This window comes from Miniopterus natalensis, chromosome 9, assembly GCF_054644295.1.
Source record: "Miniopterus natalensis isolate mMinNat1 chromosome 9, mMinNat1.hap1, whole genome shotgun sequence".
Classification (NCBI taxonomy): domain Eukaryota; kingdom Metazoa; phylum Chordata; class Mammalia; order Chiroptera; family Miniopteridae; genus Miniopterus; species Miniopterus natalensis.
Genome location: NC_142089.1, coordinates 8,569,003 through 8,590,289, shown reverse-complemented (window position 1 = coordinate 8,590,289; position 21,287 = coordinate 8,569,003). Strand labels below are relative to the sequence as shown.

Genomic DNA, 21,287 nt, shown 5'->3' with positions numbered 1-21,287 from the left:
AGTGGACCCAGACTATTTAAATTCAAATTCCAGCTTCACCTCTTCCCGTTAACGTGACCACATGCGAGTTAATTTGGTCTCCGTGATCCTCTTTCCTCATCGGGAAAGTGGGGATAATATAACTCGTTTCATCGGGCTGACTAAGGGTGAAACTAGGGTAGCGCTCAGCCGAGGGTGGTCGCAATCGTCAATCCCCGCGATTCCCCGGGGGGCCGACCCGCCGGGAACGGCTGACAGGTGTTAGCTGGGGCGCGGCCCAGGCCCCCGCCCCGGAGGTGGGGGTCAGGGTTTAGAAAGCCGGGGTCTGCGCCTGGCTCTCCCCCGGGCGCGGCGCGGGAGACGGCGCCCAGGCTCTGGCGCCCCACGCCGACGGCCGCGGCCGGGCTGCGGGAGCGGCCGGCGCCGAGCCGGCTCTGGGCGCGCGCGGCCGCGGAGCGCGCTCGGGGACCGGCCCGCCGGGCCTGGGGGCGGGGCCTGCGGCCGCCCGGGTCCCCGCGCCCGCACCTCCCAGCCCGCCGAGGCCCGGAAGGGGCCAGTAGCGCTTCCGTCTCCGCCGGGATGCACGGAGGGCGGAGCTGCGGCCCGAGGACGCGACGCGAGCCCAGTTCCGGCGAGGAGGCCGCGCCAGTGACAGCGATGGCGGCGGAGTCGGCGCTCCAAGTTGTGGAGAAGCTGCAGGCGCGGCTGGCCGCGAACCCGGACCCGAAGAAGGTGAGCGAGCGGGCAGCGCGGAGCGGGGCGGGCGCTGGGCGGGCGCGGCCTCGTAACGGTCGTGGGCCCGAGCGCGGCCCCCACCCGGTCAGCCGGGGCCGTGGGGGCTCGGACCCGGAGCCAGGCCCCGCCGCGCTCGCAGCCTGGAGTCGGGAAGTTCGCGGCCATTGGCCGCAGCCCACGCGGTGGCATCCCGCACGGCGGGCGGCGGGTCTCGGCGGCCGGGGCCTCCCCGCCTCCCCGCCGGGCCGGGGCGCCTGCGGCGGACCGGGGCGCGCACCGCGCGGACGCCGCGTGTCGGCGGGGCTCCCCCGCCTCGGTCGGTGTCCCGCGCCAGCTGTTTCCCGTCGGGAGCGCCGGCCCGGAGTTAGCGCGGCCGCTGCGGGCCTCCGTGCGGAGTGTCCCCGGTCCCTTCGTGTTTCGATGTTTGTTCGGGGGCAGGAGGTGACTCTGTCCGCGTGATGGAGCCTAGGCTCGGCTGTGGTCCTGCGTCTCCGAGAGACGTTTTTATTGCTTCCCGGCTTGATATTGGAACTCGGATCTTTTCACTTTTGGGGTAAATCCCTTTAAAAACAAAGCAAAATGAACCTCACGTCATCTGTCTCTGTGGAGCGCAGAAACTCAGGTTGTGGTTGGAGGAAGAAAGGTTCGAAGTTGCGGGTAGATTTCCTCCTGGCCTTGAGAGACGGTAAGAGCTGCCGCTTCTCGCTTTGCAGCGAGTGATGGGCAACCATTTTTAATTGTACTCAGCTAGTTTTGTTTATTTTTTAAACTGTTTTCGCAAGTTAAATGCATTCTTCTCCCTCCCCGACTTTCTGTTGTCCATCTTGTCCGTGTCTTGGAGAGGGGATGTTAGAATTTTTAAAAATTGAAATACACGGCTGGAGACACCCCGGTTTGACTTTGTCAGCCTTCTAGCTGGGGGTACAGTCCCCCGAGTGCCTGCTGAGGAAGTTATGGGGGGGGGGGGGGGCGGCGGCGATCAAGTGGTGGTGAGCCTTGGGTTCTAATCCTTTCACATGGACGGTCGGGACATTCTTTGCTGAGCCTGTTTCCTCACCTGCTTCTTCCTAAGACTAAAGGCAGAAGTGCCAGGCTCGTGGGAAGTGCCCAGGTATCAGTCACCACCCTTCACAGATTCTCTTGAAGGGCATCTTTCTCTCTACCTTGTCCCCAGCTCCTCCTAGGTGAGGTTTTTCCTCCCTCTGTAAAGGCTGCACACAGCATCTCACCATCAGGCCACCTTTTAACTCTTCGCATTCTTACCTAGCTCAGAGATCCACTTATTTAGGAAGCCATTTTAGTTATAAATCTGTGAAAACGCAAATGCTTTCAATTATTTTGTTATATTTTCTATTGCAGCTTCAGTACTTAGTGGCCAGGCAAATTTATGAGGTTCTTTTTTTGTTGTTAATCCCCACCCAAGGATATTTTTTCCATTGATTTTTAGAGAGAGGGGAGGGGAGGGGGGGAGAGAAAGAGAAACATTGAGGTGAGAAAGACAGACATCAATTTGTGGATTGAACCTGCAACCCAGGTACGTGCCCTTGACCGGGAATGGAACCCACAACCCTTTGGTGAGCAGGGGCCAGTGCTCTAAACACTGAGCCCCACTGGCCAGAGCACAAGTTTCTTTTTATAATCCTTTTTGGACATCTAATAAATGTTTATTATTTCTGAGTACTAGTTTGTTTTCCTCAACTGTAGGTTTGTGACATCTTTAAAACCTTAAAGCAATATTATGTAAACTCATCCCCTAACCCCAATTTTGGTCTTTCTATCAGGTTAAAACCATGCTCCATGTAGTATCTGTTGTAATTCTTGCACTAGAATTTAAATTTTGAAGAAGCCTTTCTAGTAGTAGATGTGCATGAAATTTCAAATTAGGAGAAGGTTTGACTTCTCATCCTGTTTGAACTATTAGTGATTATCGACAGTATTTGGGCTTTCTCCTCCCAGACAGGCATCACCCTGAACTTCTGGCTTTGTGTTATGAAGGGAGCATTAAGAAGATGAGAAAAGCCCTGGCCCGCACACCAAAAGGTGGCAGGTTCGATTTCTGGTCAGGGCACATACGTTCGGAGATCATTTTTGCAAAGAGCACACTAGTTGGCTTTCAGAAATGAGCCAACTACAGGGGGAAAACTGCAAGCTGGCACACTGGCCTTCTCAACCTTCTGTTAACCCAACAAGCTCCCACAGGTTGTTCTTGAAATTGCAAGATGATTATATAGCAGTACTGAATTTGCAACTAAATCTTGATTTCAAACCATTATTAGCCAAAGGGTAGATTCCACACCTATGTTCATAGATTTTCTGGCATTAAACATTGGTGTTTAGCCTGGCCGGGCGTGGCTCAGCAGTTGAGCATCGACCTAGGATCCAGGCGATTGGGGTTCGATTCCCGGTCAGGGCGCATGCCCGGGTTGTGGGCTCGATCAATGACTCTCTCATCATTGATGTTTCTGTCTTTCTCTCTCCCTCTCCCTGAAATCAATAAAGATATATTTAAAAAAAAACACACACAAAAAAACACACATCTGTGGTCGAGGTTTACTTGGGGAAAAGGTATCAGGCAGAGACAGGGTCACTTGGTTCCTACTATTTTATAAGAGTTTTCATGGCTGGTAAAGTTATCTGTCTGTTGTAACATTTTGAATGTGACAACTACCCAGGACACAGTTTGATGGCAAGTGGAGAAGAGGGAGTCAACATTACAGACATCTTTTACTCTTTGGGTTGAAGGAGTGTGCAGAGGACAACTGAAATTCCTAAGCATGCATTGTGCAGATGTTTGACATTTCTCAGTGACCTGTTATTAGTTCTCCCAACCTCTGCAAATGGTTTGTTGGTTTAGTAACAAGTTTCCATCTACCTGAGAATGCCCAGAGTGCTTTTACCTTGTCATTGCTTTTTTTCTTGAACCTCAATGAAAATAGAGGGGCTCTGAAGCCCATTTTCTCTTATGTTGAACCAGGTCATTTTGAAAATCTCCATGGTTTTAGTTTTGTCTGCATTTAAGTCACCCCTACTAACCAGAAAGGTAGCATTTACCCCTCCAGTTAGTGCTAGGCTTTGAGATGGAACACACCCTCAGTGACTTCTGGCCCAGCCTTAGCAGTGGCTTCCTAGAGGTCCTGCCGATCCTGTCCCCATGGTGACTGACCTTTACGCTGTGGACTCTAAACTGTCTAACAACATGATACTATAAGGAGGAGCCTTTTGCTTTGTTTGAGGTATGCTAAGAGGCACAGCCCTATTTTCTGTTCCTATTATCTATAGACAGTGTTGTTATTTTGTAGGTTCCCTGGCTTTGTAGTACCTGCTGTGGTAGGTATACTTGACTTACTAGCTCATTAGACAAGTTACCTAACCTCACTGAGCTCAGTTTCAATATCTATAAAATGGGGAGAGTAATACCCACTTTATGGAGGTGGTTAATAAAGATGAAATGAGGTAGCACAAGTAAGAACTTAGCGTGGTAGCCAACACACAGTAGGTGGTATATAAATGCCTTCCAGGGGATGGCATTAAGGAAGACACCCATTTTAACCTTTTCAATGATTCTAAATTTTCCTTTAAGAAGAAGAATTGGCATTAATCATTGTACCCATGACTTGGATGGCAAGAAATACACATAAGCTTTCTCCTAAGTTGGATGTTGGTGGTGATCAAATCTGAAGTGGAGGATAGTTTTCATTCAGCTGTGAAAGTGACACTCTCTAGTTCTGCCATTTGGCTTCTCATTTGTTCCTAGTCAAACAATGTCATTAGTGATCCACTTGCTCTGCCCAGTGACCGGATTCAGTAACTGTTGAAGTAGAATGACAAGGAAAACGTACTTACTGCTCCACCTATAGCATTGTGACATACCTACCGAGTATACCCTGGGCTGCACATGGAAAAAGGGCCGATCTTGTCATCTAACATGCCAGGGTAAAGGCAGTCACAGTTCTCTATTTTGAATTACTTGTAATTTGCAGCTTCTTGAATGGTGGTATATTTACACGGGTGTACACATTTTCTAGAGAAAGGCATGGCCAGTCACGACTTTTGGTGGAAATGGAGCAAGTAGGAATTGGATGGTGAATATCTGGTTGAAGATCAAGGGTAGGCATTTAAAGATCTGTTCTTTGATTAATGAAATGATTAATAATAAACATTTATTGAGCTTTTATAGGATTCTAGGCACTACGGCTAAGGACTACATGTGGTTTGTCTCAGTGAGTCCTCTCGCTTGTGAGTAGAAACAGGATCCAGTTCCTATTTTGCAGATGAAGTAAATGAGGCTCAGAGGTTACTGACTTGGCTGACTCTGGAACTCTGTTTTAACAGTAGTGCTATCCTGATTTTGACCTAGTTTTAGGAACTACAGAAAGGAAATGTGACCAAACCCAGATCACTTTTCTAATATACCCAGACATTGTTATGTTTTTCATTAACCGCAAAACTCTGATTCTGGCAACCTGAAATTGGTCTTGGCTTCCCATTGTATCCATAACACAGTTCAGTTCACCCTTGCTGACTGTGCCTGGACACATGATGCCCTTTTCTTATAGAGGCCGCTGTTCCTTTTCCTCCATGCCAGGCCCATGGGTGATTTCCCTAACAGAAAGTCTCTCAAAACTGGGCCAAAGTGATAGTTGATGACTTTTCTTCGAGTTTGCAGGTTTGATTCTCTTTAAGTCTCGTTTCCTGTTGGTGTAGCATAGTGGTTGAAAGCCGGGAATCTAAAGCCACAGACCTAAGTGAATCTCACCCTACTTGCATCCTAGGGCAAGTAGCTTACCTTTCCTGAGCCTGTTTCACACTTGTAAAATCGGGATAATACCGTACTTGTTAATGTATAATACTTAGACTGAGTATTTAACCATCAGATGTTATTATTTGTTCCAGTGAATGATTATGATTTTATAGGAATTAATGTTTATTTTATTTTCTCTATAGCTATTAAAATATTTGAAGAAACTCTCCGCCTTGCCTATTACAGTAGACATTCTTGCGGTAAGAACTGTATAACTTTAGATATTATGAAAAAATATATCCTATCCCCTTCCCACTGAGAGAGATTATACACAGTAAGACAAAGAACATGGGCTTTGGAAGTGAAAGAAACGAGACACAAGGCCATATATTGAATGATTCCATTTATATGAAATGTCCAGAATAGGCAAAAACCACAGGCAGAAAGTAGGTTAGTGGTTGCCAGGGGGTGGGGGGTAGATTGGTAACAACAGGGTTTCATTTTAGGATGAGAGAAATGTTCTGGAATTAGACAGTAGTGATGGTTGCACAGTATTGTGAGTGTTCTGGAAACCACTGAACTATACACTTTAAAATGGTTAAAATGATGAATTTTATGTTATGGGAATTTTATCTAAAAAAATTTTGAAAATTAAAAGAACATTGGCTTTGGCATCAACTAGTCCCAGGTTCAAATCCAAGTTCTGTGACTTTAGCCTGTTCTTTCTTTGTAAATTGTGGTAGATTCCTGCTTCACAGAGTTGTTACCATAAGGATTGATTCAGATACTGAATGAATGCAAAGCTCTTAGCTCAGTGCCTGACACCTGCCAGAATCACTCTGGTTATTATTGTAGAAGTGTTTTAATTCAGTATCTCCTTCTGATCTGGTATGCTGCATTTGCTACTATGTGTCATTAGAGGTTTAGGGTATAGAAACAAACTAATTTTGTACTGATACTTAACAAGGTGTATTTTTAGGAAGGAAGTTATTGATTTGTTGAAAAGCAGGAGGTCTGACTTCTTTGAAAATTGTGAGCCTGTTTCCACAACCCTCTAACAATTCCTTTGTCCAATGTATAGGAGACTGGGGTTGGGAAAACAGTAAACAGTTTAAGAAAACATGAGCATGTCGGAAGCTTTGCCAGGGACCTCGTGGCCCAGTGGAAGAAGTTGGTTCCTGTGGAACGGTAAGAACATTGCTCTGTAGGTTTAATTTCATGGTTAAATCTGATCATTATAGAATATTAGAAAATACTTAAAAATAGAAATAAGGATCAAAATTTCTTATAAATCTACCATCCAAAGATAAGGATTATTAACATTTTGGTATGTTTTTTTCTAATATTTTCTTAAAAGGCTTTTTATATATAACAGCCCCTTTGTTTTTATGTAACAAATACGCCCCTGTGTTAAGCGTTTTCATGTCCACAAGATGTTTGATCTTCTTTGTGTCCTGGGATCTTCAAGTTTAGTGAAACTCATCATTTTCCATTTATTGAACATTTGAGTTCCTGGTTTTAAAGCTTAGTCGTGCCTTCGAGCAGAACACACTTACCTCCTTCCCAAGACCGTGTTTCTAACTCTGTGAGTTAGGTCCCGTGGATAAGGTAACACTGAGGTTTAGAACTGCTTTATCTGCGTCTTCTTTTATTCAGAAACACTGAGCCCGATGAACAGGACTTTGAGAAGAACGACTCCCGAAAGCGCCCCAGGGATGCTCTTCAGGAGGAGCTGGAGGGGGACTGCCAAGCAAACTGGAAAGCCTCCGGCAGCAGGCCACACAGTCCTGATCACAGACAGAAAAAGCACCGGAAACCCGCAGAGCTCGAAAGACCTCACAAAGCGTCTCTCAGTCAGGAGAGGAGAGACGAGCGAAAGAGGGGCCACAGGGTTTCACCAACTTATTACTCTTCGGACCATGAATCTTCCGATTACGGCCATGTTCAGTCTCCTCCGTCGTCCAGCAGTCCTCATCAGGTGTCCATGGACCATTACAGATCCCCAGATGAGGACCACGAGCCCTTTGTTCTACACCAGAAGCCTGGAAAGGGCCACAGTGACGCCTTTCAGGACAGGCTGGGGGTCAGCCAGGAAAGACACCTGGGTGAACCCCGGGGGAAAGGGGGTGTGAGTCAGAACAAGGAGCACAGATCTTCCCAGAAAGATAAACGTCCAGTGGTCGCCAGGGGAGATGAGAAGTCATCTTTGAACAGAGAGAAATCCCACAAGGCCACCTCCAAAGAGGAAAACCGGAGGCCCGTCTCAGGGGATGGCACAAAGGAGAAGCCGCCCTCTGGTGGTATCAAAAAAGAGAAGGAAAGAGGGGGCAGCTCCAGGAAGTTTTTACCCGCCTTGGAGATTGCGTCAGACAACCACCATAAAAAGCAAAAGCACAAAGACTTGGAGAAAACCAAGTCAGACAAAAACAGGCAAAGTCTACACAGCTTAGATGTAGGAAAGGGTGCTGGAGACATGCTGCCCAAGGCCAAAGAGAAGGCTGCTGACAACCTAAAGACTCGGGAAGGGAAAGGAAAAGCTCATCCTGACAAGAAGTCCCCCCGAGTGGAGGGGGCAGATATGGACGATGAATTTGAGCAGCCCACCATGTCTTTTGAGTCATACCTCAGCTACGACCAGCCCCGGAAGAAAAAGAAAAAGGTCACGAAAACCTCAGCCACGACTGTTGGGGAAAAGGGACTTAAAAAAAATGACGCGAAAAGCACTAGTAAAAACGTGGACTCAGTTCAGAAATTGCCTAAGGTGAATGAAAACAAGTCAGAGAAGCTTCTGCCGGCTGGAGCCGATGTGGCCAGGCCGAGAAAGGTAACCCCTTCAGCCCCTAGGTGGCTTCCACTCAGAGCATCCGGCTTTGAGGAGCTCCCAGGACCCGCCCTGCTGCTGTTTTGCTTGCCTGGCTTTTAGGTGGCCTGGTGAATTTCAGTTTGAAGTAATTTCCTCCAGGCCCCTCTAGCTGCCAGGGTTAGGGAACACCCAAGAAAAGTGTTTGCTGAGGTGTCCCGTGTGCTAGGCCCATCTGTATGTATTTCCTGACTTAGGTCGTCAGACATGACTGCTGCCCCTCCTCCAGCCTGGATCTCTGTCACTTTTCTGCCTGGTCCACACTGCTGGGGATGGTCTGGAGGAAGGGAGCTGTGCCTGTAAGAAGGGGCTCTCCAGTCACTGGTCTCTCCTCTGCAGGTCCCCATCGATGTACTGCCAGTGTTGCCAGACCTCCCATTACCTATGATACAGGCCAATTACCGGCCGCTTCCTTCCCTTGAATTGGTGTCCTCCTTCCAACCAAAGCGAAAAGGTAATTTTCTATATGTTTTTTTAAATGGAAGCAAAATTTTAAAAATCATTTATGGTCTGTCATCAGATTTCAGTGTGTTTCCTAATTGCATAGGCTCTGGAGTTTGATGCATTGGGCTTGAGTCCAGCTCTGCCTTCTACAAGTTACATGAACTTTGTTAGGAACTTAATTCCCTTGGACTTCAGCTTCATATTCTGTAAATGGGAATGATAATGGTTTCTGCCTCATACATAGGGCTGTTAAGTAGATTAAAAGCTGATACAGCTCTTAGCGCTCAGTTTTTCCCATAGTAAATGTTCAGTAAATCTTAGCTGCTGCTGTTATTAGCAGCCTTTTATTCTGTATGCTCTACATGAGCTTTTTAAAAGTCTAGTTTTTTATTTTATTTATTTTTAAATATATCTTTATTGATTTTAGAGAGAGGAAAGGAGAGGGAGAGAGAGAGAGAGAAACATCAATGATGAGTCATTGATCGGCTGCCTCCTGCATGCCCCTTGACTGGGCATTGAACCCCGATCGCCTGGATCCTAGGTTGACGCTCAACTGCTGAGCCACGCCTGGCTGGGCTAAAAGTCTAGTTTTAATAGCAAAAGAATTAAAAGCCACAGAAGTGTTTCTCAGCAAAACTAACAGGTAAATCATGGTTCATCCACGTAGTGGCATCCTGGGTGGCTGTTGGTTGGGCATCATCCTGTGCCCCAAAAGGTTGCCAATTTGATTCCTGGTCAGGACACATGCCCAGGTTGCAGGTTCGATCCCTGGTTGGGTGTGCAGGAGACAGCTGATCACCATTTCACTCTCACATAGATTTGTGTCTCTCTCTCTCCCTCCCTTCCTCTCTAAAAATCAATTTTTAAAAAAAGTGGAAAGGCTATATACTAACATGGAATGATTTCTAAAATGTGGAAAATGAAAAATGATGATACTATTGAGTATGTTATTAATTGGTTAAAAAGGAATAAAATTCATATTTGCTTGCTTTTGCATAGACTCTTTGGAAAGATACACAAGAAACTGATAATATTGGTTGCTTCTGAGACTGAGGATTGAGATGGGAAGGAGTTTTTACTGTATCGCCTAGAGCTTTTTGTAACTTACATCCCCGTTTTCCTTGCAATTTACTTCCCTATTTTCCTTGCGCTATAGCACAGCCTTCCTCCCAGGAAGAGGAAGAAGCTGGATTCACTGGACGGAGAATGAATTCTAAGATGCAGGTGTATTCTGGTTCCAAGTGTGCCTATCTCCCCAAAATGATGACCTTGCACCAGCAGTGCATCCGGGTACTTAAAAACAACATCGACTGTAAGTCACATGCTTTTCTCTTGCTCTCAAGCACATTGTGGCACTGGGAATGTATCACTGGGTGGCTTGGCTGCTACTCAGTGCTTTCACCTTTGATTCTCTGCAGCAATCTTTGAAGTAGGAGGCGTCCCATATTCTGTTCTTGAACCTGTTTTGGAGAGGTGTACACCTGATCAGCTGTATCGTATAGAGGAATACAATCACGTGAGTATCCTGTTTGGGTGGGAAGGGGACAGTTTTCTGGCTTGTGTCTCCAAAAATAGCTTTGTCTCTATGAATCTGCTGCAGCTGAAGGGCAGGCCACTGGGTGGATCACTGTTCTGGGGATGTTTGTTTTGCCAGTGGACCTTTAAACAAGAATATTTTTAGCATCTGCCCCTGGCATCTTAAGTGGGCCTCGGGCTAGAATCAAGGTGGGATTCAAAGGGAACAGGAAAACACTTCCCACACCTCCCTTGAGCTTGCCTGATCATAGGTCAAGGGAGAATTCTGGCAGCACTGCCCCGGGGATCCAGGCCGGGGACAAAGCTTTGTGTTGACATTTAAAAGAGCACAAGTGGCTTGGTGTGTCCTAGAAACATTGAGATCTATCCAGAAATTCTCGTAATGCTGGGACATACTCATCTGATTACATTAGTCATTTCTCTAATTCCAAGGGCATCCTGACACATCTTTCTTAGGTGGCCCCCTTGCCATTACAGTTCAGTGCAGTGCTTGGGAAATGCCTGGATTTGACTTTATTCTGGTTCTACCCTTCACTGATTTTTCTAAAGGAAAAGACTGACCTTAAACTAATTTTGTGTTATCTTGTCTCCTAGCCCCACAACCCCCAGAAGCAGCTAGTACAGTGCCTCACATTTAACTTTTTCTAGAACCATGGTATTTTAATACAGTTCTCTGCAGACCAAAAAATCATTAGGAAACCCTAGGTGATTAAGGGTGGAGAAGATATGTAAGAGTGCTTGCATATAAATGATGTCCTCGTTGTGGTTTTAGGTATTAATTGAAGAAACAGATCAATTATGGAAAATTCATTGTCACCGAGACTTTAAGGATGAAAGGCCAGAAGAGTATGAGTCGTGGCGGGAGATGTACTTGCGGCTTCAGGATGCCCGAGAGCAGCGGCTACGGTTGCTGACAAAGAATATCCAATCTGCACATGCCAATAAGCCCAAAGGTAAGGGGGTATGAGAGACTGGCAGGATGGGGCCTGGCAAAATAGTAAGCCCTGTGCTCTGGTCCACAGCAGGGTCTTGGTGGGCCCCACTGATGTAGGGCCTGTGGCCCCTAAATCTGTTGCATTTGCAAGTGGGGCAGAGATGGGTTTTTTTTTCTACCACTGCTCATGCTACTGTACAGAGTAGTTTTCAGGATGGGTTGAACTCTCGGTTTTGGGGGCACTCAAAAAGCCTTTCTCTGGTAATAGGGTAGATTAGTGAAATAACAAGAGCATCTCTGTTCAAGAAGGTAGGTATTAATCTCCTCATTTCTCTACAGGCCGACAAGCAAAGATGGCCTTTGTCCACTCTGTGGCCAAGCCACCTCGTGATGTTCGAAGGAGACAGGAGAAGTTTGGAACAGGGGGAGTAGTTATGCCCGAGAAAATCAGGTACTGTCTCTGCTCCTCTCCAAGCTCAGGGAAGAGAGGTCAAGAGCTTGTCACTCACCCAAGAAGGTAGCCCAGGTGCAAGATGCAGTTCATTTTGGGTATGAAAGCACAGCAGTGCAGAGTGGGCTCTGGAGCCCCAGCTTCCTCAGCTGCTGTGCAGGCTGGATAATTATTCCTGCCTCTCAGAAAGGTCAAGATTATGTGGAGAAAAGGGCCTGGGTTCTGGGAAACATCACTTATGCTTTCCCTTTCCCCATTTCAACAAAAATGGGGTTTACTGTATGACTAAATGACTTAATCTAAGTCACATTAGCATTTTCACAACGCAGATCTACACCTAAACAGTGAAAAGTTAGTTGAGATTATCATTCATTCTGAAGGACTGACACTGTCATCTCAGCCATTTCCAGAAGCTTGGGTGCTAGAGTTCACTGGTCAAGGCTAGGAAGTTGAGTCTTCTCAGAAAGGCCAGCTTCAGATTGTTGGTGCTGTGGGTGGATTTTTCGTGCTCATTACTAACCAGCTTTGTTCTGTGTTGCAGGATTAAGCCAGCCCCTTACCCCATAGGAAGCAGCCATGCTCCCTCCAGCAGTGGCAGCAACCACAGCTTCAACACCAGCCCAGAGGAGCCAGTCTATGACGGCCCGAGCACCAGCAGTGCGCACTTGGCGCCTGTGGTCAGCAGCACTGTTTCCTATGATCCTAGGAAACCGACTGTGAAGAGTGAGTGACTTGGGGTTTCCGCTCAGATATTTCAAAACTAGTATTTGAACCCCTTTGCTGTCATTACTCCTGCATCATTTTGTTGGATGTAGCACACGTATGATGCCTTGCAAGTAGCTGATCTAAATGTCAGTGCCTCCTTCCCCTGCTTTGTTCATAATGCTTGTGTATCTTTAAATAATGATCACAGGAATATTCACTTTGGCACTCTGCCCTTTTTTTTTTTTTTAACTTAAATGGAAACCTCCAGGCAATTACAGGGTTCATAACCATCATTGACAGCTACATGATAGTTCACCTTATTGAGGTTTTATACCTTAAAACCCCAGTTTCCAAGTATTTTTTATATCTAGTTGGGTCTGTTTTGTATTTTATTAACTTGATTACCATTGGCGATGCCCAATATTCTAAGGAGGTGACCTAACTTAAAAGCATTATTCTGTCTTCACTTTAGGGCTGTGAGAGGGTAGGAATCCTGGCTTAAGCTGTGGCTGAGCTCAGGTAAACCAGTCCTTAGGTGGTATCTGCATTTAGCTCATGTTAGACCTGTTGCTACCTTGGCAGACGGGGTGGGAAGGGAATGATTTTTTTGCTGGTTTGGATGTTGGTGAGGCAGTTAAATTATGGCTCAGCATGGCCTTTAGAGTCTGGATTGAATTCTAGTTCTGCCACTTGCTGTACAACCAGGGGCAGGTTGGCTAGTTTCTCTGAGTCTTGGTGAGGTTGTTGGAATTAGAAATAGTGATTGTTCTGGGACTGGCAGGTGCACAGCAAGGGTTAGCTCTATTCTGCTTATGTTGTGGTGTTAGCAGACAGCTTCCACTTGCATCCATTTTTCTGGTGGTGCAGAACCAAGACTGGCGAGACTTCGGCTTTGGTTGTAAAGCACTGTTTTGTATGTCTGAACTGCTGCGGATCTGAAACAGCAGCCTTATTTCTCTTTTCACAGAAATTGCCCCTATGATGGCTAAGACAATTAAAGCTTTCAAGAACAGATTCTCCCGACGATAAACTGAGGACTTGCCTGGAGATGGAATTTGGGGTGAGGAGGACAAGGACAGTGGGGGCTGGGGAATGGAACTTCCAAAGGCGGCCCAGATCTTCTGCTCCGTGGACGCTTTGGTCTCGGAACCCTGCACAGTCCGCAGGTGTCAAGTCTGTGAACCCATGTGCCGCAGCCACCGCCTCCCTGCCTGGAGGGTACTTCAGAACTCTGAAGATGTGAAGCCTCAGTCTCACTGAGCGTTTTAAGGTCAATTATACTTTTGTTGTTATTTAGCTTCTTTGTAAACTATAAGATAGTTTTAATTAATAAATATCGCCCCAGATTGTATTTATATTACCCCCAGGATTTTTGGGTTTGTTTTCTGTCCTCTGCCACACGCTCAGCCTTTTCTTTTCAGGGCTCTTTGTTAAAGTTAAACAAGAGCCCAGTGAAAGCCATTCCCGTCCCAGTTCAGCTCTCCCAAGTGGACTCTGGTGCAGAGGGAGGACAGGGCATCCGCAGAGCCTGTGTGGGGCCTGCTCCACGTAGGGCGAGGAGTGAGTCCTGGGCTGCCCATCCTAAGGGGGCCTCGGCATGCAGGCGGGGAGCATCCGGGATAGACCCTCACCCCTGAGACCCTGCGCGGTGTTGCTTTGAGTTCCTCTCTTATTCATTAAATAGTATTTATTAAGGGAGGTATTTGTAAAGGTCTAGTCTTTCCCCTCATCCTTTTTGCCAGTTCCCACTTTTTTTTTCTTTTTGAGGCTCACTAGAGGACATAGTACCTTGGGAGATCAATTTGCACAGAACCCCAGCATTTTTACAATTTCCAGTGTCTGATTCAAAACTTTAGGGTTTTTCCCCCTCCCCTGTTCTTCCTTCTCCCACTAGCATGGGGCAAAAACACAAATACATGGCAGGGCTTTTGGTAGAGTCCCCCACCCCCAAAATGCAACTTTAGAGTTTTAAAAGCCAGCACTTTAATCTCGATCCTTGTGAATTACTACTAGAAGTGAATGGTTTTAAAAGTTGTAATGCTATGTTGGAAATTGGTTTTGTTTTTGCTTTCTTTAAAAGGTAAGATCATGTAATTGGAAGAGCACAACAGTTTACTATGTTTTGTAGAGAACTTTGCAGCTGAAGCTCTCCCTACTTTTCAAGTGTTTAAGCCAGAATTTGGAGGGAAGGGCCAACTTTGCAAAAGTGTCTGAGCCGTCGCGTCAGGATGGGGAGAACCACAAGGGAGTCCATCTGATTTGGGAAGGGAGGGTCTCACTTGTGAGTTGACTTAGGAGCAAGGTCAGAACTAGGAGAATAGTGCCAGTGCCCTTCTTGGCTGTTGAAGAGCACTGAGCTAGTAAGAACCCAGATGGCTGTGACCCCAGTGGAAGTAGATGCTATAAGTCGAGGTGCTCATCCTTATGAAACCAAATCAATAGATAGGTCTTGATTAGTGTGACAGCCCGAGGAGCTTGGCAGGCAGTGCCCTCAACAAGCCCACTCCAAGCTCAGAATATGGAGGGAGCATTTGAGATCTTGCTCCCTGGCATATGTCCTCAATTTGGGTCAAATAAACTATAAAAATTCTCAAAAGAAAGCTCAATGTGGAGGCGACTGTTTTTAACCATCCTGGAGACCTCGGTTAGACTAACTCTGAAGATCCAGAGCAGCAAACTATTCATTGTGCATTGCTGTGCTGGGTGCCTGTTGCGACAGGACTTAAGTATTGCTCTGTTTTAATTTGCTGTATTTTTTAATTGGGTAAAGTATTATTTCTCTTGATTGATTTTATTTCTCTTGATTGACTGTATTACCATTCCACCCCTATCCCCAAGTCTAATATTAGGAAGCCTCTTACCTAAAACCAAATGAACATCTGGGTCAGGTGCCTAGAATGGCTTCCACCACCTTGAATCTATTGCTTAGCTGTGTGTTCAAGTCTTTGTCACTGCAACCAGTTTTTCACATTTCAGATTCAGTTGTGTATGATTTAATTTCCTTTATTAGGAATCTTTAGGCAGGGAGGGAGAAACACATGTTCATCCCAACATCACTACCATAAAGATTTTGATCACCCCTGTTTGCATAGAGCCAGACCCTTCCCCTGCCCTTCTAAGCATGTCTGCGTGAGGGATGTGACTTGGTGAGGAGTAAGGAGGGAGGAGAAACTGGATTTCTTAGCTGGGTGACTGAATGGCTGCAGAGCAGACAAAGGATGATGTCAAACATTTGGTCTCACTTGTGAAAACTTGTGCAATTTTTTTTTCCTGTGCTACACTACATACAAATCAGCAAATTACAAATTAACCCTTTGTGATCGTTGGTATAATGAGCAGTTTCTTTAGGGCTTTTTCTTTCCGGGAAGCGGGAGGGAAAGGAGCAAGGTGTCATCCTGCTCTTCATTTGTATTTTGGTCCCAAAATGTAAATACAATTTTCTATGTTACTTTTTTGTGGTAACTACCAAGATGAATATTTTAATTAGATAAGTTATATGAAAAGGAAGAAAAATTCCATGTCTAAATAAAAAAACAAACAAAAAATCCCATATACTGTTGTCTTTCTCCCTTCTTGTGTCAGAGAATGGAAGTCGGTCACAAAATGTCTGGTTCCTGGGCTGTGAGGCAAAGATCTTAATCCTTGGGCTGAGCCATAAAGGATGTTGGATTTTTGTCTGTAGCGTAGCAGGTCTGGGAAAGGGGAAAGAGCCCTGTAAGCAAAGGGAGAAACTCAGATAAAAATGAGTGCCTAGTGGGGAGCAGGCACTGTCCTTTGTTATGCTTGGAACCCTGGGACTGAGCTATTAATCCCATTAACAGTTAGAAACTGAGTCTCAGGCAGAGAAATAATGCAGCCAAAGCCTCATAGCTAGGAAGTAGCAAAGGAAAGGATTTCCAACTCAGATTCTCCAACTGCAAAGAATGTCACTCCACCTTTCAGTCACTTCTTGGGGGTGTGAAAGATACAGGTAGGTCTCCTCAGTCTTATATTGGCTTCCTAATGAGAGCATAATGAACACTAATGCACAGACAAGTCATGTCAACAAGGAATTAAGGAGAACCTGCTGTGTTCGCTGAGCTGCTAGAGTTTCAGCAGTTGCTAATGGAGCTAAGGGCTTGGGTTCAGCCCCTGCATACATCCAGTGGGTTGGATCTTACCTTAAACCTACATCTCACAACACAGTTTTACTACCCCTTCTCTCCTAAAGAGGGCACTTTTTATATATGTATTATTTTTCCCAATTCTTTATTGGACCTCATTCTCGCTAGTAGAAATTACTATGCATTGAAGTTAATTATAGATCATGGTATCTGATGAGTGACTTTACCCAGAGTTTGTAAGTTATTTGTCCCTTATTAATTCAACATTTGCTGAGCCAGGACCTGTACTAGACCCTGGACTATAGAGTAACACAATCAAGTCTGGCGATCACAGTCAGGTAAGAGTAACTGGCCTCGCTGGTTATGCACCTACTGTGTGCCAGGCAGCACTCTGTCTCATATACATGGCCTCCATTATCACAATGATCCTACAAGGTAGGCGGTCAGGGCCCCATTTTAAGAATGAGAAAACTGAAGCACAGGGAAACTAAGAACTTTCCCAAGGTCGCAAATCAGCAGTGGTGCTGTGTGTTGGCCTGACTCCCAAGCACACATTCTTACATTTATCTCATAAACACACATACCCAGTGTTAGGCTTCCGCAGCAAAGCTGACTCCAGTGTAAAAGATGCCCAGGCAAGGCCCTAATCATTTCTAAGAATGATTTTTTCCCTCTGCTGCACGTAACTGATGCCCAGGAGAATCCTCTACCTGGCTAATCACCTTGACAGATGCCCCCTTTACAGGGTTTTTCCATTAGCGTTCCACATCCACGTGAGTCCCTGGTTATTGGCTAAATGGTGACATAGGCAGTTTGTCTTCACAGGTTCCCAGACATCTCTTTCTGTGATGCCTACTGTCTCAGTCCTTCTCAAAAACTTACGAGGAGCCCTGGCCGGTGTGGCTCAGTTGGAGTGCATTGTCCTGTGCACCCAAGGGTCTGGTTTGATTCCTGATCAAGGCACGTGCCCAGGTTGCGGATTTAATCCCCTTTGGGGTGTGTGCGGTAGGCAGCCGATCAGTAACTCTCATCATTGATGTTTCTATCTCTCCCTCTCCCTTCCTCTCTCTGAAATGAATTTAAAAAATAATAATTTTAAAATAAAATAAAAATAAAAGTGTTTCAGCCTCATTGAAACAGATTCTGTTCTTGAGCTAAGGAAATGTTTGCAGATGGGCCCTGGGAGTGGGAGAAAGAAAAATCAAAGCTATTCCTACCTGCCCCAGAGTAGTCCCAGGAGTCAGTGACGTTCCCATTCCCATTCGTCCTCAGACAAATATAGAAGTGCAAGCGAAGGGGCTGAGTAACAGGCTAACAGCTGATTCCCAAATCAGCTACAGTTTCTTCCAAATTCAGCCCTCTAAACAACTGCAGTTTTCCATCCAACCAGACGTGGGCGCTGAGCTGAAAATCTTGCTCTCAGCAATAGCAATAGACAACTATTTAACCTTTTCCCATGGACCCAAACATTTTTCATGCATTACCTCATATTACCCCCATAACAAAACCCTACAAAGTAGGTACTAGTATTCCCATTTATATACAACAAATCCGAGGCTTAGAGAAGCTAAGAACTTGCCCTGCAAGCCATTCCTAATTGTGGGACTGGGTCAAGAGTACAAAAGGAGGCATACTTAAAAAGTTATAAATGGAAGCTAATAAAATGTTAAGTAAAATACAGCCCATTCTGCTACCTTGACAAATAAACCTTCACAATGACCTGGAAGGCTACATTCAAATTTTTGGGTCTCTTGGAACTCTGCACTAGAGGGTGGTGAGTGGGGGAGAGCAGGACTCTTGCCCCACCCCCCTTCTCTTCATATCCCTAAATATGTTCCCCTGCAAGGGCCTTGTGCACATGCGTGCAGATGTCTTAACCTGCATTCCCATGTTCTGTACTAAAGTTTCTAAACTGAAAGGGTGCATTATGTATCCAGCATAAAATGACAGAAGAGCCACATCATCACATTTCAGAATACTAGGGACCAGGAGAAGATCTTAATAGCTTCTAGAAAGGGACTGGGGGGGGAAACTCAAAGAAACAGGAATCAGAATGATACTGTACTTCTCAAAGCTAGAAGAAAACAGAGAAATACCTTCAAAATTCGGAGAGAATTCAATCCTCAGTCAAATTACCAAATAAACAGAAGAATAAAGACTTAGTAGTCACTTAACATGTATGGTGGTGTGGTAGCCACCCTAAGGTGGCCTCCAATGAGTTCTACCTCCTGGTATGCACACCTGTCATGGCTGACCTGTGGGACCATGGGATATTGTAGGATTGACAGTATGACTTCTAAGGCTAGGTCATAAAAGACATTGTGGTTTCTACCTTGCTCTCTCTTATGCCCCTTGCTCTGGTGAACGCCAGCCACCATATCATAAAGACATTCAAGCAGTTCTATGGAGAGGTCCACTAAGGAATTGAGGCCTCTTGCCAACAGCCTGCACCACTTGCCAGCCATGTGAGTTCACAATCCTGGAAGTGGATCCTCCAGCCCCAGTCAAACTTTCAGAAGACTTCAGGCTCATGAGAGAGCCGAACCAGAACCACCCAGCTATGCCAGAAATTGTGAGAGAAATGTTCATTGTTGTTTTAAGCCATTAAGTTACACAATGAAAGATAACTAACTCAAATATATTGGGTTGGGGGGAAGCCACAGTGTTTTGCAGTTCTTCCAATCGACAGATCAAGACTATCCATCCTGGAATTTGGGTTTCGTCAATGAAACTTGTTTTTGGCTGAATGTATATTAGCAAAAATTATAGAAGCTGAGAGTTAAAAAGTGCTTGTGTAATTGGATCTTCCCTCTCTTGCTCCTGGAACTCTGCAACTGCTGCCATGTGACTAAGCTCAGGTAGCCTGCTGGAGACATGTGGCCCATACCTTAGATGACAGTATCACAACTTGACATGTGAGTGAGGCTATTCCAGGCTATCTAGCCCAAGCCAACTGGCCCAGAAAAGAACTTCCCAGGCAATCTACTGATTCATGAGAAATAATGAATGCTTGTTTTTAAGCTTTTAAATTTTAGGGTGATTTGTTACACAGCATAAGCTAATTGATACAACATATTTACTTCCTGTGCACTTTTTGTTTCAGGAAACGAGGATGATCTCAAAGCCTGCATAGTTCCTAACCTTATACTGATTTGGGGCAAGTTAATTCACCTGTTTCAACCTCAGTTTTCCTCATCTTCAAACTGGAGGTAACTGGGTAACACCACCTATCTCTTAAAGCTCATGTGACAAATAATTGCGATGAATTACATAATGTGCTTAGTGCAATGCCTGGCACACAGTGCTCAACAAATCAGAAAAGGATGACAATGATGAAAATGACAAGCCAAAAGTGACAAGTCCTGAGTAAGGCCTGTGTTAGTCCTGCAGTGGGACGTGATCTTTTCAAAGAAAGACTGAGTGTATCATTGAGTGTATCATTCAATTAAACAAACATTTACTAAGCTTCTACCACATGCCAACTCCCTTGCCTGAAATTGTGATGTGAAAGCAGGAATAATTCATGACATTGAGCTATACTGAACCAGAACCAAGTTTACCTATTTCACAAAGAAGTGAACTAGGACAGCAAAATATTCCTGAATGAAACTTGAACATATGGATATTTTGGTTCGTGTTTCACCAGCCTCATCTTGTCTGGATGCTCCAGAGCCAGAAGTGAAGGGCAGGGGAAATCCAGAATATCCCATAACTCTCCACATCCTCTGTCTTTCCCCCTCCCCACCAAGGGATAAGAACACATTCTATCCTGAAACCAAAGTAATTTCAACTCTAAACAGTGGCTTTCAATTCTTTGGACTTCAACCCACAATATGAAAAACATTTTATGTTGCACCCGAGTACACAAACCCAAAACTGAAACAAAAGTTCCATAAATTGAGACTTAAAATGTGGGATCCATTCTGAATTTCTTATTCTATTCTTCTATATTCTATTCTATTCTATTCTATTCTATTCTATTCTATTCTATTCTATTAAATTTTTTACACTTGATCTTAGCCAAAAAGCCGAGAAGCAGTCTCTTTTATTTTTTGAATGGTGATCACATTACTCTAAATGGACTTTAAGACCCATTAAATGGGTCACAACCAATCCTTTGAAAAAAAACTGCTCTGAAATATCACGGGACTTCAAGGTCATCTAGTCCAACCCTCGCACTTGACAGCCGGTAAAATGAGACTCTGAACTCAAGGCCACACAGCTAGTAAGTGGCAATGCTTGGATTTAAATCAAGATCTGAATCGGCTATTGAATTCTCACCAGGTGTCAGCCCCCGTGCCGAGTTCTTTAAGTGCATTATTTCATTTAATACTCACTGCGATCCTATGAAACAGATATTATCATTCCCACTTGACAGATGAGGCAACGAAGTCTCAGGATGGGGAAAGGACTTATTCAGAGTGTCACACCGTCAGTAGCAGACTCAGGACTTGTCTTCAGATCCAGCTGTCCATGAAGCCCATGCTCTCGATCGCTAAGCCCACTGTGAAGAAAGTGGCGAGGCCCGTGGGTTTGTAAGGTCTAAGCGCCTCAGCGTGCACCTGCGCGGCGGCGATAACGTCGTCTCCCCGCTCTTCAGGCCTTATCACTGCGCATGCTTTCCTCCGCCAGCTCCCCAAAACATTGGCGGTAAAAGAGCACAGACTAGTCTAAGCGGGAGGGAGGTTCGAAACCCAGCGCCACCATTTACTCGGAACGCCAGCTGAATCTCTGCCCTGAAGTTTCTCCATCTGTGGAACTCGGCTAGGAAGAGTTTTCTTCTCCGGGAAAAAAGCGGC

General features: G+C 45.5%; 1 protein-coding gene and 1 long non-coding RNA gene across 2 annotated transcripts; one reads left to right on the top strand and one right to left on the bottom strand.

Moving 5' to 3' along the window:
- The first annotated feature begins 558 nt into the window (after positions 1–558).
- ELOA (elongin A) lies at positions 559–15,935 on the top strand. The gene is made up of 11 exons (XM_087820161.1): positions 559–711; positions 5,659–5,715; positions 6,537–6,643; positions 7,112–8,279; positions 8,655–8,769; positions 9,916–10,071; positions 10,178–10,275; positions 11,068–11,248; positions 11,569–11,680; positions 12,222–12,403; positions 13,353–15,935. Exons 1-11 carry the CDS (start codon positions 559–561, stop codon positions 13,412–13,414), a joined length of 2,391 nt encoding a protein of 796 aa, XP_087676287.1. The 3' UTR covers positions 13,415–15,935.
- LOC148092341 (uncharacterized) lies at positions 15,835–21,275 on the bottom strand. The gene is made up of 2 exons (XR_015715004.1): positions 20,826–21,275; positions 15,835–16,097 (listed from the first exon to the last, which is right to left on the bottom strand). It is a non-coding gene; the product is annotated as an uncharacterized LOC148092341 (long non-coding RNA).
- Positions 21,276–21,287: the final 12 nt, after the last annotated feature.

Coding starts and splice junctions, on each gene's coding strand:
- ELOA (XM_087820161.1), top strand. CDS start 559: ATGCACGGAGGGCGGAGCTGCGGCCCGAGGACGCGACGCGAGCCCAGT. Junction 712..5,658: donor CGAACCCGGACCCGAAGAAG/GTGAGCGAGCGG, acceptor TTTTCTCTATAG/CTATTAAAATATTTGAAGAA. Junction 5,716..6,536: donor TTACAGTAGACATTCTTGCG/GTAAGAACTGTA, acceptor TCCAATGTATAG/GAGACTGGGGTTGGGAAAAC.